This window comes from Crocuta crocuta, unplaced genomic scaffold, assembly GCF_008692635.1.
Source record: "Crocuta crocuta isolate KB4526 unplaced genomic scaffold, BGI_CrCroc_1.0 scaffold79, whole genome shotgun sequence".
Lineage (NCBI taxonomy): Eukaryota > Metazoa > Chordata > Mammalia > Carnivora > Hyaenidae > Crocuta > Crocuta crocuta.
In genome coordinates, this window is record NW_027533329.1 from 1,670,543 (window position 1) to 1,690,295 (window position 19,753).

Here is a 19,753-nt window from a genome sequence, read left to right on the forward strand (position 1 = left end):
GGAGTGATGTATAAAGCATCCCATCACTGACATCAAGAGGTACTGATTCTTACTTCTCAGGCAGATCTGTCTAACAGGCTACTGTTTCCAAACCTGTTGTTTTGTGCCTGGTTGAATTAACTAAGCAAGATCATAAATATATTTTGTCATCAGAACACCTTAGCTTTTTATCTTTTAACCCAAAAAGAAATTTCACAAATGAATGATTATAGTATTTCATTTGATCTGTACATCAAATATAAAACCATATTTTTGTCTAGTCAACTAAACTATCACAAATTGGAATCAAATACCAAAATATTCTTTCTACCCTTTGCATGATGAAATTCAGTTACTATTTAGTTTTTAATCACATTTATTTTAACTGTTTCCATGTACATATATAATTAAATTTCAACCCAAATGTTTGTTAACTTAACATTACTTGACTTTAGTATCCTAGAGAGCTTGTGTCCTACATGAACAAGCCATTCCCTTGTATATATTTTTATTGACTTTTAAGACAACTTTTGCTAAATAACCCTTATTATTATATGTACAAATACAAAAAGCTAGATTATGTTGATGGAGATATTTTTGTTTTTGATTAAGGATGTTAATACCTTTTTTTAAATTTAAATTCAAGTTAATTAACATACAGTGTAGTATTGGCTTCAGGAGTAGAACCCAGAGAGGATGTTAATTTCTTTAAAGTTTTTTTTTGAAACTAAACATTATCCCCAAATACTATGGAATTAGGAATCAAATATATATGATATCTAAGGATGAAGAATGTCTGGCATTACATTAATTATTTGGTTAAATCCCTTCTACTGGGATCTACAAAATTCTGGTCAGCATTTGAACACTATTATTATTCTAAATTATATGCAATTTTTGTATGGAAAAAGGAAATTATTTCAAATTCAGAGTTCATAAATTGTGGAGAGAAGATTCTTTATGACCTGTTTCACCAGTATTGTCTTACATCAGAAACCTTAGGTTTTTCTCCAAAGAGAATAACTGACAGGCACAAGGAATGCCTCTAACATTTCTTAGAAAGGTCAGTAATTTAGAGATGTTTAATAACATCCACAGAAAGAATCTGAGAATGTATTACCCTTAAGAAATCTTTCTTTGAGTATTCATAACAAGCCATCTGCCTCTATGGAAACCTAATCTGAAAACAGAGGTGAGCTTACTTCCAACAAAGGAGTCTCCCTGGCTTTACAATGGAATTCATACTTTCTGAAATAATGAGACTGCAGCAACAACAACAGCTGTTTGAAACAGTCAATTACAATTTACTTAGCAACGTATCACTGAACAACAAAAACAAAAAACCCCAAAACTTACCACCTCCGTTCTTCTGACACAGATAGGGGAATCGCCACACATTTCCTAAACCTACAGAAAATCCAACTTGGGCCAGGATGTATTGTAGTTTACTGTTCCAAGCTGGTCTTTCATCTTCAACTTCCAATTCCTCTTCAATATCTGTATCTTTTTCCTCCTGAACATCAACAATTAGTTCACTCTTCTTAAAAGCATCATCAGCTGAGTCTTCATTGGAGAGAAGGTCTTTGACAGACTCAATAACTTCATCGTCTAATTCTCTTTTCACCACCTTGCTATTCTTCGGCATTGGAAAGTTTGGTTATTATTATTTTTTAAAAATCCCTTATGATAAATTTGTCAACTTTTTTTTGAAAGATGTTAACTGATATGAATAAAAGATGGAGGAAGGTATCAAATAAATCTTTGATTCAAGGTGATATAGTTTGAATGGATCCTGGATCTGTATGTCCAATTCTATAGGTACCTGTAAAATTTTAAGTTGAAAAACAATAATATTTAATGAGAAATATATTTAAAATACTGAAGACTCTTTATTATTAGTTTTTATGAGAAAAATTCTTTCTACAGAGTATGAGACATATGAATATCCTTGGCCCTTCATAGTTTAATGTTAACAGAAGTATAAAAATTGTAAAGTACACATGTGCTTCAGACACATTTTGTTTTAACGTTTATTTTATTTATTTATTTATTTATTGAGAGAGAGAGAGAGAGAGAGAGAGAGGGAGAATGAGCCGGGGGGCGGGGGCGCAGAGCACAGAGAAAGAGGGAGACACAGAACTGGAAGCAGGCTCCAGGCTCTGAGTTGTCAGCACAGAACCTGATGCAGGCTCAAACACTTGAACAGTGAGATCATGACCTGAGCTGAAGTAGGATGATTAAACAACTGAGCCACCCAGGTACCTCCAGACACATTTTCTTTTAACTAACTTCTTCCTTCTTACATAAATCTACTTTGATTTCAGATATACTCTAATGCACAATAAATTGGTGTTCATTAGTAATTATTTTGTGACCCTTTTTCTTAATTTTTCCTTTTTCCCTCTGATTAAAGTACATTCCTTATTTTATTCCTCATAGAATTACATATGCAATTATTACATGTCATCCCTATAAATCTGTCTTATACAGAATGTCTTCTGTTCATGTATTCTGTTCATTCACTTGATATTAATTGTAATAGGGCTACAATTCAGGGATACAAACATTCACAAATTATACAATGTCTGCCTTAAAGGAGCTTATATCTGATAGGGTGAAAGGCACATTCCAAACAATTATACTATGTTGTATAATTTATATGATGCAACATCATTAGTATAGGAGAGATCAGAAATGTTGCATAAAAACAGCATTATAGTTGGGCAGGAATAGAGTGAGGCCACACCAAACATAAAGAATAGGATAAAAAAGATGCAGGAAGTGGTAAAAATTATTATTTGCGTAAACATTCTCTCAAATGACCCAAAAAACATACCACTTTGGAATTTTCCTTTTATTTCATTTTATATTTCATATCCTTTTCTCTGTTCAAATATAGACTCAAGTAAGTCTATAGAGTATGTTTGCAAACTAATGAGATTGTTTATTTCAAAAAGTGACTAAACATATGAATGCTTCTCTTCAAGATCGGGTCAAGAGACTTTGAAATAATATCCCAAGAGGTCTGCCATTTGTTGCCAGAAAAAAAAAACCCAAAAACAAAAAAAAAAACAATTATTTGATGTGACTTCACATTCAAAGTCAGAGAAATAGCCCATCATACTTTAACTTATAATCTTCATGAACAACACAGGGAGCTAGGTAACTCAATGAAGAAAAAAAAAAAAAGGATTCATTAACTTGACCATGTAACTTTTATTGGTTGCCTTTATGTTTGGAGGTGGTGTTCAGTTGTTTCCCAATTAAAATATATACCCTAAGAATAAACACTCATTTAGGATTTGGTGAAGATTAAGAGTTAAGACTGTGAAGAAAATTCTGAAAAAGCAGCATTCCCAAAATACTTTAAATAATAGATACATCTCTAGAATAAGTGAAAAACTTCTCATGGTGACTATCGTTAAGACACCAACAAGTTTTTGATGTGGAAATAGTTTTAAGTGGTTAGAGATTATGTTTGTTTAATTTACTTTATTTTCCTTGAGAGTTCAGTAAATATTAAATGAATAAATAAATAAATACAGCCATTGAAAAACTGAAATAAGCTAATTTTCCAAATAGATTTGCTGAAGAAACAATCTGACATATAGGAAGTTGTGAGACAAGAATTATGTAAAGATCTACATTTACATTTATTGAATTATCTAAAGATAAGTTGTTGGCACAGTGAAAGAGTGATACATAGATGAGAGTATTGGCTTTAATCTGACAAACCTGGAGTTGTATCCTAGTTCTTTTATTTCTTAGTGGTATAAATTCTCCTAGTCATCCCACTCAGCCTTAGTTTCCTCAATAAACTAAGGCTATAAGCTATTCTTTTTCCTTTTTCCATACAAATAAAAAGGCAAGGAATGTACCAAGGTTTAGAAATACATCTACAGTAAAAACACCCACCATATCAAAATGAAAAATTTAGACAGTGATCCTCATGAACCTTCCCCAAATTATCTCAGAAATTGTACTTCTATACATTTTTAAATCTTTGTGGAAAAAATACACAAACAAAAAATTGAAATGAAAAATAACAACGTTGGACACTGCTAAATATGTGTTTTAGAGGTTAAATGAATTATCATACCAATGTACATACAATATCCTTTGGCAAAGCTTAGATTTAAAAGTTTCTAGCAGAGAGGTGCACGGGTGGCTCAGTTGGTTGAGCATCCGACTTCAGCTCAGATCATGATCTCACTACTCGTGGGTTCTAGCCCTGCATCAGGCTCTGTGCTGACAGCTCAGAGCCCAGAGTCTGCTTCAGGTTCTGTGTCTCCCTCTCCCCCTGCCCCTCCCTCACTTGTGCGCTCTCTCTCTCTCTCTCTCAAAAATAAGCAGTAACAATTTTTTTAAAGTTTCTATCAGAGTACCCAGAGTTCATATTTTCCATGAAAAAAAATCAATGTCAAATGTAAACAAAATTTAAATACAATAGCATATTGTAAATGCCTAAAATATATCTAACATATGAAATCTATCTAACTATATATACAGATTATAGGGTACAACAGTCCTAGGCAATCTTTATAATATAACATACTAAAAAGGATGTTAAATAGGCTGTTGCATTTATTTAGAGCTCTCCTGACTAGGCCATATGCTCTGCCTGGAGAATGGCTTTATCTTACTCATCTCACATGCTCAAGGTTTCAACTTGTCTATCAAACGAATGAACTCAAAGAAGTAGGACAGAATAATATTTTATGATAAGTACAAGTATTCTGCACTATTACACATCTGGTTGTTTTAGGGGATTTTTGATGTTTTACTCCAAGGACCTATACTCATTGAGTCAGAGACATTCCTTTCAGAGACTGCATCAAGACAAATGTAAAGATATAAATTGAGTTTCTGAATGAATTTGTAAAAACTTAGTATATAAGACAACAATTTGGAAGCCAAATTAATTTCACATTTCAAGACCCAATTTTCTAAGAGATAACATTTTTTTTAATTCTAAAAGCTTACCTGAAGATCCTAGTTAATAAAAGTAGGCCATATACATAGATTAGAAAGAACCATTACTCTACCAGCCACACAGGAAGTAGGATAATCAGTCTCAAGGAACTGCACAGCTTCTGCCAAGTTGGCACAAACCATTCCTGTGACATAATCAAGCTATCATTTACTGTACTTCCTCTGCACCTACGAGTTGCATTAGCAGTCTACATCATTACCTGGTAAAGGCATCCTGTCTATCCCTGAGCAACAGATATTCAAGATCCAAGGTCAATAAAATATTGCCCATGGGTCAAATATAACATTGTCTGATTTTATAAATAAAATTCTATTGGAACATAGCTGTACCCACACATTAACATCTTTTCCATAGCTAATTTTGTGCTGCAACCGCAGAGTCACTTTGTATGGACTGCAAAGCCTAAAATATTTCTGACTATCTTGAAAAAATTTGACAACCACTGTTCCAGAGAATAAATTTGAATTGTAGATGTGGAGTTTCCCAGACCAGTCAATCTAGGCTCCATTTGAATGGCACGAATTTCTTTATGAAATAAGTGTGACAAGATAGAACTCTGCACATTCAAACATAAGTAATTACTAAGAAGGAAAGGGGTTTTATATAGAACCAGGGAGATGGAGTGGTAGTAGTTGAGAGGGGAAGAAACATAAGCAAAAGACAAAGGTAGAAAATATATATCAGGAAACAGAGTGCTCTAGAGTTTCAAGTAGATTACTTATTTTAAAAAAACTCAGAGGTTCAGTAAAATAAAGATTAAAAAGTCCCCCTTTAAAAAAAATCAAATAAAAGATATAAAAGATGAATGGGAAGAAAAAAGTTAGGTGGATGAACACTAATACAGAAATTGGAATATTCATTGTAAGAATAAAAGGCATATTAGAAACAAATAAAGGCTGCTACAGGTACATCCATAGGCATGGAGAATAGACTTAAGGAAACTCCTCAAAATGAATTAAGAGTCAAATATTTTAAAGTAATTCTGAGAAAAGGCTAACAGAAACAGAAGTCAGATAAAGGTGATACTACAAACTTAAAATTGGTGTACCCAGGCAAGAAAATAGAATTAATATAACATAAAACACTAAAATATTAATTATCAGAAGTTTTTCTCATACTCATACTTTCAAATAATAATAATACAGAAGGTTCAACACTAAAAAATACTGGCATAAAAATTCCTAGGGATTTCAAACAGAGTAGAAAAGGGGAAAAATACTTCCCAGGATATTTAATGACCTCTAAAACAAAACTAAACTAAATTAAGAGGAAAAAGTACTCAATATCCAATTTTTGTACTCAATTATTTTGTATTTCAATTATAAAGGTCACAGGCAAATATTCTTATCCATAAGAGATCTGATGATACCTACTGGGGAAGGAGGGGAACAGGTTACAGATCATGCACTTTGGCCAACCAAGAGGGAAAACAAAGTGAAGTCCTCACTAACAGAGAAGCCATGTTAAAGTATAGAAGTGAGCATAATTTAAACAAGCAACAAAGTTTAAAATCTATATGAATTATGTTTAGGGAAAAACATAAATTCAAATTAAAAAATAACACAATTGGGAATTAAATGGGAGAAGACAGAAAGAAATAAAAGTATGAGAATGTTCTCATCTTTCATATCAGGAAGCAACTTAGGATGCCTTCTAAATATAAAACCCATAGCTGAAAAAAGGATAACGCCCCAACCTCTTCACATTTTCATATAACCCTCCCTATCTACTTTTAATGGGATCTTGCAGAAATTAATATTTCTTGCTATGAAGAGACATGTATTGATGCCAGAGAGTTGTATCTAGTTTCTAGAAACAGACTGAGATCAAATCCTAGTTCTATCACTTATGGTTCTATGACCTTGGCTAAGTTACTCTGTTATCTAATATAAAGTGCTTGGATATATGGCAGCACATCGAGAGAACTCAATATACATCTTCTTTCATTGCTATGATTATCATTCCTCTTAGAGTTGTATTATGTTACAACTGGTTTGTTGCAAATTACCCTATTAAGAATAATGTAAGTCTAGAGCCAATGGTATATGTTTAAATTGTTTTAACATCACTTTTTTTCTAGTACCAGTTTTCTACTGCTGCATAACAAATTACCCCAAAACTTAGTGGAAACAAATGTTTTATTTGCTTCTGATTCTGTGCATTTGCAATTTGAACCAGGCTTAGATGATCAGTTCCTTCGTTCATCTTGACTCAGGTCATTTCGCCACTACAGTCATCTATCAACTCAAGTCGGGAAGGATGGTCTAAGATGGCCTCACTCACATTCTGGCAGCAGGCAGCCTACAGCCAGAGCACTTTGGTTCTCCTATATGTAGTCTACAAAATCCTAGCTCCAACTTGTTCACATTATAAACTCAGAGTTCCAACTCCAGCCAAAGTAAGCCCAACATGCAAGTGCTAGTAAAGCCCTGTTTAGCATTTGCTAATGTTTCACTGGCCAAAGTAAGTCACATAGCTAAGTCCAGATTGATTAAAGAATGGATAAACACCACTTTTTGATGGCATGAGCAACAAAGTCAATTTGCAAAAGGTACAAGTAGAGAGAAGAGAAAAATACTGCCACCATCTTTGAAAATAATCTTCTACACTTGTCCAGTTAGAATTTCCCTCCCTGGATTTTGGTTCTTGTGGAGAAAAACAAAGAGATCAAAAGGTTGGCATCTCACTCAATTCTAAAGGCATTATGCCCTGGCTGTAACTACTACTGTAGTCATGGATTCTGGTTCCTATTTTTAGGAACTGTTTTCATTCTTGCCCTTTTCCATCTCATTGCCAAGCACCCCGTTGTTCCTTGGAGCCCCTGAGCTCCTGAGCCTTGCCAGTATTTCTTCTTTATTTTATTTTATTTTATTTTTGTCTCTTAGCCAGCATCAGTTTTTGCAACTTGCAAACAAAGAACCCTAAAAAATACAACATTATAAATGTAAAACAATTGATGTCTTTCTATTCAACATAATAAATGTTGAAAATGTTACATCACTTAAATTTAGACTTATATTTACAAATCTTTCTCATTCTCCTATATTTACATTGCTTTAATTATCTTCATATGTAATTTTTCAGGAAAAAACTCTTTTAAAGTACTTAAAACTAGATTGAAAACATTTTTAGATCAACGTAATAAATTTCTAACTCAGTGTTTCTCAACCCTAAGCATTTTTAATGCTCTTTTTTTCTTTTTTGAGATTATTTCCTTGCCTTTCCACATAAATTTTGAAGTCAGCTTGTTAATTTCTACTCCCCCCACCCCCCAAAAAAACAAGCTGCTATAATTCTGATTGGGATTATATTGATTCTATAAACTCATTTGGGGAGCACATGACATCTTAAATCATTGAGTTTTCCTATCTATGAACTTGGTATATCTCTTCAGTTATTTATATCTTATTTAATTTCTCTCTGGAAAAAGCTGATTTTTAAATATAGGCTTCCTATCCTGCAACAATGTTAAATTGAATTGATGCTGTTGTTTTAAGATCCCTTGGGATTTTTATATACACAATATGTTAAAGGTAAATAAATACATTTTAGCCTTTTCTAATTGTTTACCTTTAATTTCTTTTTCCTAACGTACCGTACTGGCTCGGAAACCCACTAATATTTTGAATGTAAGTATTAAGGACATACATCTTCATCTATGCCCTAATGCTAACAGGAAAGTACTCAATATTTTACTAAGTACAATGTTAGTTATGGATTTTTTTTTTCATAGCTGCCTTTTGTCAGTTTAGAAGAGCTTCATTTTATTCCTAGTTCAGTGAGGGTCATTTATTTTTATCCTGAGTAACAGCTGAATTTTGACACATAATTTTTTACCTTTATTAAGACAATAATACAACTTCTTAATCTATCAATATAGTGTATAACATCAATTGGTTTTGTATTTTAGACCAACTTTTCATTATGAAATAAATCCCACTGGTCAAGATGTATTACCTTTTTAATATGTTACTGGAATCAATTTTCAAATATTTTAGTAAGGATGTTTCCAACTATATTTATGGGAACATAGATCTATAATTTTTTTTTTAGATTTTGCTTTTCTGGTTTTGGTAGACTCATAAATGGAGTTTTAAAATGGTCTATCATTTATTTTCTGAGAGAATATGTAGAATTAGTTTTATTTCTTCCTTAAATGTTTGACAGCACTCACCAATAAAGCCATCTGGGCCTGGAGTTTTCTTTCAGAGAGTATTTTTAATTAAAAACTCAATTTACTAAAAATTTCAATATATTTCACTGATATACAGCTACCAAAAGTTTCTTTTTCATGTGTTATTTTTGGTGAGTTGTGTTTATCAAGGAATTTATCCATTTCATTTACATTGTCAAATTTATTTGCAGAAAGTGAGTCATAATAGCTGTAGGCTTTGTAGTCATACCACATTTTTACTCCTGATATTGTTAAGAGAATAAATAATATTCTCAGTATTTGTCTTAATTAGTCTTACTAATATTTTCACTTTAATATATAATTAACTCATAGTGTTGTGCAATTCATACCCCATCTTTCAAGACTTCTTAGCTTCTAAACTATTGTTACAACCTCTTTTGTAACTTATTAAATTCTAATTAAAATTTCCAGTGAAAATATGCAGACTTAAAATAACAGGCAGGCACTTGCATCTGAGAGATGAGAGACGACTCAAACAGACATGCCTGCACTGGCTAATTACTGGTACTTGCCACAAGCTTAATATTCTATAATAAAGAACTAGAACAATAGCAAATTATCTCCCCAACTTGGGCAATTACAAATTTTACTGAATAAATTTCTTTAAATATGCACCAATTATGAACACTGAATCTGAAATTTATTGTGGATACAAATGAAATTTATTTTTCTAATTCTTAATATATAGGATAAAATGTAAAGACTATTGGAATAAAAACAAAATGTTAAACCATACTGCAACGCCTAAGAAAAAAATGACACACCTTGAGAAGTTTATAGTTATGGAATAATTGTGAGAGGAAAAAATAAAGGATTCTATAACACACTAAACTAATGCTCTTCATAAATCATACAAAAAATTTCAACAACACAGAATGTAACCTAAGTACTTCTTTTGCAAATTATATCCCCTTTACATAAAATGTTTTCACTAAGCAAAAAGATAACAGTAATCACAGAACCGATCAAAAGAAGAGAAGTATTTTTTTCACAAATGATAATGCAAAATCATAACTTAAACTTTACATATTTTGCCAAAAAAAAGTAGACTATAATACACCTATCAGGATGGCTAAAATTGAAAACAAATTTTAAAAAGTGAAGACACCAAAAGTTGGTGAGGATGAAGAGAGACTAGATCAATCATATATATAGTTAATAGAAATATAAAATAGGAGCCACTCTAAAAAATAGCTGGCAGTTTCTTTTAGCACTAATGAGTGTGTTATCACACTGACCAGCAATTTGCACTCTTAGACATATATCCCAGAGAAATAAAAACTTATTTTCAAGCAATAACTTGCACATAAATGTTCATATCATCTTTATTTATAGTAGCCCCAAACTGAAAACTACCTAAATGTCCATCGATGGGTGAGTAGTTAATTAAGTTGTAGCACATTCCTGTCATCCAATATCAGCAATAAAAAGGAAAGAATTATTGATACATGCAATAAGTTGGATGAATCTCAAGGAAATGATGCTGCATTGGGGGAAAAGCCAGTATTAAAAGGATACATTTTGCATAATTTCCCGCTTATATAACATTGGTAAAATAACATAATAATACAGATGAACCACAGAACAGTGGTCACCAGGAGTTAGGGTGTGCTTTAAAAGCCAAAGGAATCTTGTGAGACAGTACAGTTCAGTATCTTCATTGTGGTTAAGTATTACATGAAGCTACACATTTGATAAAACTGCAAAAAATTATACACACATATATACACACACAGGCAGGGACAATGTCTGCATAACCTGAAAAACTCAATGGCTATCCCAATATCAATATGCTGGTTTTGATACTGTACTGTACATTTATTGACAAAGCCCAGGTGAAGGGTACACAAAGACTTCCCTTTGTAACTTCCTGTGACTTTGCAATTATCTCAAAATTATAATTATAAGGTAGTTTCAATAAATCGGAATGTATTTTTTGCTGGAATCAAGGACAGATTTTAAATCTTACTTAACTAAGTATTTCAATAAATCTCAAACATTTTAAAAATAGACAAAAGTTCTTTTAAACCCTTAAATTGTATAATAAGAACACCTCAGATTTAGACACTGTATTCATTTCCTAAGAATTCTGTAACAAATTCCTTCAAATTTAATAGCTTCAAAGAGCATAAATGAATTCTTCAAAGATCTGGAAATCAGAGATACAAAGTAAGTTTCAATAAACCAAAATCAACTCATGGGAAGGTCCCTCCCTCAAGAGGATCTAGGAGACAATCTGTTCCCTGCCTTTTCTAGCTCTGGAAGCTGCCAGCATATCTTAACTTATAGTCACATCCCTCCCATCTCTACCTCCAGCCTCACACTGCCTCCTCCTCTTCTGTGTGTGTCTAATTACCTTTGACTCTGTCATAGAAGGACATTGTGGTGACATGTAGTGCCAATCTGGACATAACAAGATAATCTCTTCATTAGAGGATTATGTCTGCCAAGACTCTTTTTCCAAATATGGTGACATTCACAAGTACCAAGAATTAGTGGGTAGACACATTTTTTAGCTGACTATAGGCATATAATATTACACTTATTTGTATATTTGTATTATCATGTCATGAAAAATGAATTCTTAGGCAAATGTTTTATTCATTACCATGTTTTATTCATTATGATCATAAAATGTCAAGTATGATCTTTTTTAGTTATTTCCTATAGTATATTGTTTGCAAAAAGAATGTTTGCAATTCCTCCCAATGCTGCACATGTCTGCTACTCCTCCCATCAGGAAATGGAGTCTATTTCCTCTTGTCTTAATTCTGGGCTATACTTGAACTTGAATTTGAATTCTAGAAGTAATTGAACTTGCTTTGACCAGTAGAAAGCAGAAGTGACACTGCAAGTTCCAAGGCTAGGCTTGAAGAAGCTTGGCCATTTCTGCTTTCACTCTTTTGGAATTCAGGCACTGTATATAAAAGTCCATCTGCCCCACTAGACATCCCAGATGGAAAGAGGGAGAGAGGGGCACCGGGGTGGCTAACTCCGTTAAGAGTCCGATATCGGCTCAGGTCATGATCTCACGGTTCGTGGGTTCGAGCCCCACATCAGGCTCTGTGCTGACAACTGGCTCAGAGCCTGAAGCCTGTCTTCAGATTCTGTCTTCTCTCTCTGACCCTTCCCTGCTCTCTCTCTCTCTCAAAAATAATAAACATTAAAAAAAAAAAAGAAAGAAAGAGGGAGAGAAAGTCTAAGTCTGCCCATTTAAGATTGTTCTGCCCATTTAAGCTGAAGCCCTAGGCACAAGAACAAAGGCACTGACATTCTATCCCCAGTCCACATACCAACTGGAACAGATGAAGTATTCCTCTGAGCCCAACCAACACAAAGAATAAGAAGAAATAATGATTTATTACTGTTTTAAATTATAATACCAGAAAGGTAACAGAAGCTAAAGAGACCAAATAAACCATTGTTTCAAATCTGAAAAAAATAAAAATGATTGGGTGTGTATGGGAGGGGTTGCTATGTAAGCAACAAATAATTAAAACCTTTGCCTATGGGGGAGATAAATTCACTGAATTTAACGGGAAGCATAAATATTTAACTCTACTGAAATTTAAAATATTGTCCAAGGAACTGTTCACAAAGGGGCTAGACCTGTGTAAAATGGATGTGCCTTAGAATTTTAATCCCATGCAGTGATTGTCTTTCAACCATAAGATAAATATTAACCTTGAAACACACATTTAGTTATTCTCATATCAAGTTCAATGTGGTCACCCTTATGTTTAAGGCAGCTATACATCAGAAATGAACAGGGATTATTATAACAAAACATGTAGACATCAAAATGATCATAAGGGAAGAGTAGCAAAACACTGTACCAAAAATTAACAACTTAGATAAAATGGGCAAATTCCTTGAAAAACACATACTATCACAACTTACCCAATATCAAACAGATCATATAATAACAGCTCTAGATCTATTAAGGAACTGAAATGCATTATTTTAACATTCTCACGAAAGAACTCTCTAGGCCTTGCTGGATTCAACGGGAAATGCTATCAAACATTTAAAGAAAAATTAACACCAACTTTGCACAATCTCTTCTAGACAACAGAAGATAATGGAACACTTCACAATTCATTTTATGAAGCGAGTATTACTCTGATACCAAAACCATAAGAAGATAATACCAGGAAAAAAACAGTAACAAAAACTACAAGTGCATACCCCTCATGAATACAGATACAAAATTCCTCAACATAATATCATAAACAAAACTCACCAACAGATAATAAGAATTATACACCATGACCAAATGGCCTTTCTTCTAGGTATACAAGGCTGGCTCAATATTCAAAGATGAATAATATAACATACCATAATAAAGGCTAAAGAAAAAAGGCATATAACTGTATTAACTGACGCAGAAAAAGCATTCGAAAAAATTCATTCAATATTCATTTGTAATTTAAAAATTGTCAAAAAATCCAAGTAGGAATAAAAGAAAACTCTCAACTTGATAAAAATCATCGGCCAAAAACATACAGTTGGTATACTTACCAATGAAAGACTGAATGCTTCTCCCTTAAGATCAGAGATAAGAATGCCCACTCTCATAAAAGTATGAGAGTGAACATTGTACTGAAAGTTCTAGATAATGCAATAAGACATGAAAAGAAAATATAAGGCATATAGATTGGAAAGAAAGTAAGAAAAATTTCCATATTTGCAAATGTTCTGGTTGTCTATGTTGAAAATCCCAAGAAATCTACACAACATGGACAATACTTTTACTCTGAAAACTACAAAGTGCTAATGAAAAAAATAATAAAAGATCTAAATACATAAACAGACATACCTACCATGTTCATGGTTTGGAAAATAACAGCAAATATGTAAATTCTCTCTAAATTGATACACAAGTTTAATGCAATTGCTATAAAATCCCAGAAAAAAAATTATAAATAAAAATTATGCTAAAATTATATAAAAAGGCAGAAAAATAAAATAGCTACAATTTAGAAAAGAAGAATGAAGTGAGAGGAATCATTCTACCTGATTTGAGGACTTACTGTATACTTACTATAATGAAGATTATATATACGAAGTTAGCAGAAGGACAGACACATAGATCAATGAAACAGAAGAGAGTACTCAAAAATAGACACACACAAATACATCCAATTGACTTCTGACAAAGGTGCTAAAGCAATTTCAGTGGAGGAAGAATGTAGCCCTTTCAACAAATGGTTCTGGAACAAGTCGACATCTCTAGGTAAAAATATAACCTCAACCTAAAGCTCAAGCCTTATACAACACTTAACTCAAACTGGATCACAGACCTAAATGTAAAACATGAAACTATAAAAGTTTTTTTAAATAAATCATTGGAGAAAATCTTTGCAACCTAGAGCTAAGCAAAGAGCTCTTAGATATGACATCAGAAGCAAGATCCATCAAAGCAAAATTTGGTAAACTGAACTTCAAAACATAAAACTTTTGCTCTGTTAAAGAACCTAGTAAGAGGATGAAAAAATAAGCTAAAGAACTGGAAGAAAAATATGTGCAGGCCACATATCTAGGAAGAGGCCTGTATTTAGGATCTATAAGAAATTCATAAAACTCCACAATGAAAAACAATTTTTAAATGGGTAAAAGACACACAGGGACATTTGACTGAATATGATATCTGGATGGCAAATGAGCACATGAAATGAGATTCAACATTATTAGCCAATAGGAAAATGCTAATTAAAACTACAATGAGATGTCACTGCATACCTGTCAAAATGACTAAAATATAGGGACGACAAAATTCTGGCAAGGATACAGAGAAATTGGATCATTCATACTTTGCTGGTGAGAATGTAAAAGGGTACAGTGCTCTGGTAGACTAAACAAGCAACTATCATATAACCCAGCAATTGCACTTCTGGGCATTTATGAGGGAGAAATGAGAATTTATCTTCCATAAAACTTATGAGTATCCATAGCAGCTTTATTCATAATAACCTTAACCTGAAAACAACCCAGATATCATTTAATGGGTGAATGATTAAACAAACTTTGGTAAATCCATACCATGGAGTACTACTCAAAAATAAACAAACTAGTGATATACACAACAACTTGCATATGAATCTAAAGACAATTAGGCCAAGTGGAAAAAGCCAACTTCAAAATGTTGCGTATTATAAGATTCCATTTTGATAACATTCTTGAAATGCAAAATAATAAATATGAAGAACAGAGTGACATGGTTGTAGTTATAAAGGATAAGACAACGATGGAACTGTTCTGTAACTTGACTTATCAATGTCAATATTTTGATTATGATGTTGTAAAACAGTTTTTCAAGATATTATATTTTCAGGAAATTAAGTGAAGAGCACACAGAGCTCTCTGTATTATTTTTTAACAACTACATGTGAATCTATAACCATCTCAAAATAAAAACTATTTAAAAACCCGTCAACTCAGGAAAATTTTTTTTTTATTTTTATGCTTATAAAACTGGCTAAATATAGGGGCGCCTGGGTGGCTTAGTCGGTTAAGCGTCTGACTTTCGCTCAGGTCATGATCTCGCGGTTTGTGGGTTCGAGCCCCGCGTCGGGCTCTGTGCTGACTGCCAGCTCAGAGCCTGGAGCCTGTTTCAGTCTGTGACTCCCTCTCTCTCTGACCCTCCCCTGCTCACGATGTTTCTCTCTCTCTCTCCTAGAAATAAATAAAACATTAAAAAAAAATTTTTTTTAAAAAAAACTGGCTAAATTTAATGATTCCACTAAGTCTCATTTGCTGCTGTAATATAATTCTACTACTACTAATGTTGAAAGCAGAGACTTTCTTATAAATTCAGAAACTACAAAAATCATGGAGCCAAAATGCGCATTGACTTTTAGACCTTACTCATTTGACAGCATCTGATGCCTGGATAGGCCCACCACCAACACTATAGGGCTTGAACTCATGACATGTCTACAAACTGAGCCAGCCAGAAGCCCCAACTACTGTCTTCACTTTAGAATATATTTAATCTATACTTGTAATAAGTAATACAGTTATACAGTATAAAAGGGCATAAAGTAAAAAGTATCTTCTCATTCATTCCCTCAGCATATCAGTCCCACCCTTACCTCCCTATAAGTCACCAAAGTCCTCCACAGGTATTGGTATATATTCAAGCTAATATGTGTGTTCTCCCATCCACCTAACCCATTTCATTTTTCATAACTGTCACCATATGTATAACTCTGCCTCTTGCATTTTCACTTAAGTCTTCAAAAACTTTTGATCTCATTACAATTGCTCGCTTTTTGTCTTTTATTTGTTTGTTTTGTTTTGTCTTAATAATTGTATGATAGACCATGGTATGAGTATATATTTAGGTCCTTTCTGATAATTCGCTTCAATGTTCAAGCAACTGGTTTTGTATATCTGGCATCTGCATATCTCTAGAGTAAATTCCTAGAAGTGGAACTACTTGATCAAAGGTTATGTGCTTCTACGATTTAGGTAAATACTGACAAGTGGCTCTTTATAAAAGTTGTCTCAACTTGTACTGTCACAAGCCTGTTTCCCTCTGCCTTCTTCAATACAGTGAGTAATTTTTTTTTTTATCTTTGCCAATCTGACAGGTGAAAAAGCTCCCAGTGTAAGCATTTCATTTAAAGATAACAATCAATGAATCTTCTGTGAAAGGATACCTTAGTGCATGAATCACAAGGAAATAATGTGACCTTCAAGACTGAAAACAGTTCTCCAACAACTGATCCTGCGCATTTAAAACTACCCTGTAGCCCAGTGTCTGGGGCTTGTTATTCACAAAGAAATATGAGAAAATCACTATTGGTCAAAGTTAGTATTTAAGTAGGTAAATTCATTAAAAGTTTACCATATATGTCCAGAACAGTAGTTAGGACTTATTTTAAGCTATAAGGGAAACTGGAAATAAATATAAAGATTCCTGCCATGTAACTTTAAATGTTTTCTTGCAGGGCACCTGGGTGGCTCAGTCAGTTAAGCGTCAGACTCGGGCTTAGATCATGATCTCATAGTTCGTGAGTTCGAGCCCCATGTCCGGCTCTGTGCTGGCAGCTAGCTCAGAGCCTGGAGCCTGTTTCGGATTCTGTATCTCCCTCTCTCTCTGACCCTCCCCTGTTCACGCTGTCTGTCTGTCTGTCTCTCTCTCTTTCAGAAATTAAAAAAAAAAACAAAAAACTAAAAATAAATGTTTTCCTGTATCAGACTATGCCCACAGGTGTCTGTTAATGCCATCTGCTCAGAAACCATTTTAATATTACTCTGCATGGAATATATTAATATATCCAAACATGCATATCTATGTAGTAATAAAGAGTTAACACACTACCCAAAAGAAGTAGAGAAGTAAATTGAGAAGTAAAAGTTTTCAGAGCTTTTGATAATCAGTAAGGTCTCTTTCAGGTCTATCATTCTAAGTTAATGACTTTTTCATTACCTGGGTAATAAACCCAGAGTTCAACACAATACACATATTTTTTACCTATTCATACACAAGTTTTATTTTATGACAGGACGACCAGTATTTTCTAACATGCACACAGCAAAATTTGAACTCTGATCGCTGGGTAAATTTATGATTACAAATATAATAGAGTTTTGGTTTTAGTAATTATTCTAACATATCTTAAGTTAATAATTGACAAGGCATTTCATTTGATTATTGGTATCTCAAATAGCTATTAGCCAATTTAAAAATTCTCCTACTATCTGCTATGATTTGAATGTTTGTGTCCTCCATTTCAAATTCCTATGTTGAAATTCTAACCTGAAGGTAACCGTATTAGTAGATGAGGCCTTTTACGGTAATAAAACTAACTCCAGAGAGCTAACTAGCTCTTTATAACATGTGACGACACAGTGAAAGTCACCATCTATGAACCAGAAGGCAGGCTCTCACCATACACAAAATCTGCTAGTGCCTTGAATTTCTCAGGCTCCAAAACTATGAGAAATAAATTTGTTATTTATAAAACACCCAGTGTATGGTGTTTTGCTATTAGCAGCCTCAACAAACCAATACAGTATTTCTTATTTATGTTATTATTTGGATGAAAGAGCACTTATTTTTTGGAAACAGGAATAAATATGTTTCTTAATGCCATTAAAATACTATCTGTTCAGTTAACATATATGGAAGTACAGAGTAATTCTTGAATCAAGAACACAACATACAATCAGAAAAAAAGATTTGTCAATATAAGAGACTGTCTTCCTTTCAAAATAGTGTTAATTGCTGCCTTCCTAAAAAAAAATTACATGTTTCACCTGCATGAAAATGGCCAATGAATATAATATATTTTACTCCAATAAATCAACATGTATCACTGATCATGTGGATACAAGGGTACGCACACAAAAATGAAATATGATTCTGATGATCGAATATGCCGAATATAAGGAGACAGATACTCTTCAAGGAAAATCCATTCCATCAAGTACCTATTAAGCGCTTACTACATAAGTCAAACCTAGTAAGAGGCGTCAAAGACAAAAGTAGGTCTGCATCTGAACACTGTTGTTGTGGAAATGAAAGGAGGCAAGGTGGGGTACGAAGTTCTGTAAGGTTGCTTCCTTGGAGAATGACACTATCCTAAAGCAAACACTTTGTTTCTTGTATCTCCGAAAAGCAACCAGGCGATAAATAAGCTTTAAAAAAAAACCCTGGATGATGAGGCTCTTAAACGCAGTCCACAAAGCAAACCCTCCAGTCCCCTTCGTGTTTCTGGGTAGGGAACTATACAAATGGTGCCGACTCAGAAAGGCTGGGTCTACCTTTAAGACCTGGAAGGTAACAACCCGACTGGGAGAAACGGACGCAGCCTCATTTGCATAAGCACCCAAACACTGCTGACGTCACCGCGCCAGAGTGCGGACCCCGCCCCGTCTTACTCCAACCTTTCCCTGGGCAGGATGGGGATGCGAACCGGGAAGAGAGCGAGACGCCACGGAGCGCGAGCCTGGGGGCTTCCCGCGCCCACACGCGGCCAAGGCCCCTCCTCGACTCAACGGAAACGAATTCCCGCTCTGGCGGCCTCTGCGGCGGGAGGGGCACACCTGTCCCCGGGGTGTCCCGGCTCGGCGTTGCGATTCGCTCACAATGTCTAAGGCTCATGTGCCTGTGTGTCAGGATCCGAAAGCCCCTCCCGGTACTCAAAACCGTGCTCGGCCCAGGCCGGGCACACACAAGCCACGTGAATGGTGTGGAGCCGGTCTGGGTGATCCCATTCCTCCCGTCCTCTCCTTGAAATCGCCGCACCACCGTCTCACCGCCACACTCTCAAATCCCGGGATGCGCAGCAACACGCCCGCCGTGCTTTCTTCCGTAGCCACGTGCCTGGTGCGGCCGAAGGCCCACGTTAGGACCGGTAATCGCAGGACGCCTCGGGCGAAAGGGGACGGGGGTCACGTGAAGCGCACACAGCCGGGGGCAATCGCGTTTGACGGTGGCCAGAAGCGACGAGCAGCGAAGGAGGAATGAGCCCGGCTCCTCTCCCCGCCCCACCGCCCACTCGCACGGGGATCGGCTCCTAACTCCCCTAGAACCTCGCAAGCGCGTCGCTGCGTCCCGACCCTACCAACTTTCG

General features: G+C 34.7%; 1 protein-coding gene across 3 annotated transcripts in view; it reads right to left on the reverse strand.

The window, feature by feature from the left end:
• Nucleotides 1-19,753, reverse strand: part of SLC6A15 (solute carrier family 6 member 15) — a 44,682-nt gene that overhangs the window by 24,479 nt on the left and 450 nt on the right. For all 3 annotated transcript variants that reach the window (XM_077748141.1, XM_077748142.1, XM_077748140.1), the window contains exon 2: nt 1,336-1,801. In XM_077748141.1, coding sequence (XP_077604267.1) covers nt 1,336-1,624 — 289 coding nt within the window. In that variant the 5' untranslated portion in view covers nt 1,625-1,801. The remainder of the gene's footprint in view (nt 1-1,335; nt 1,802-19,753) is intronic.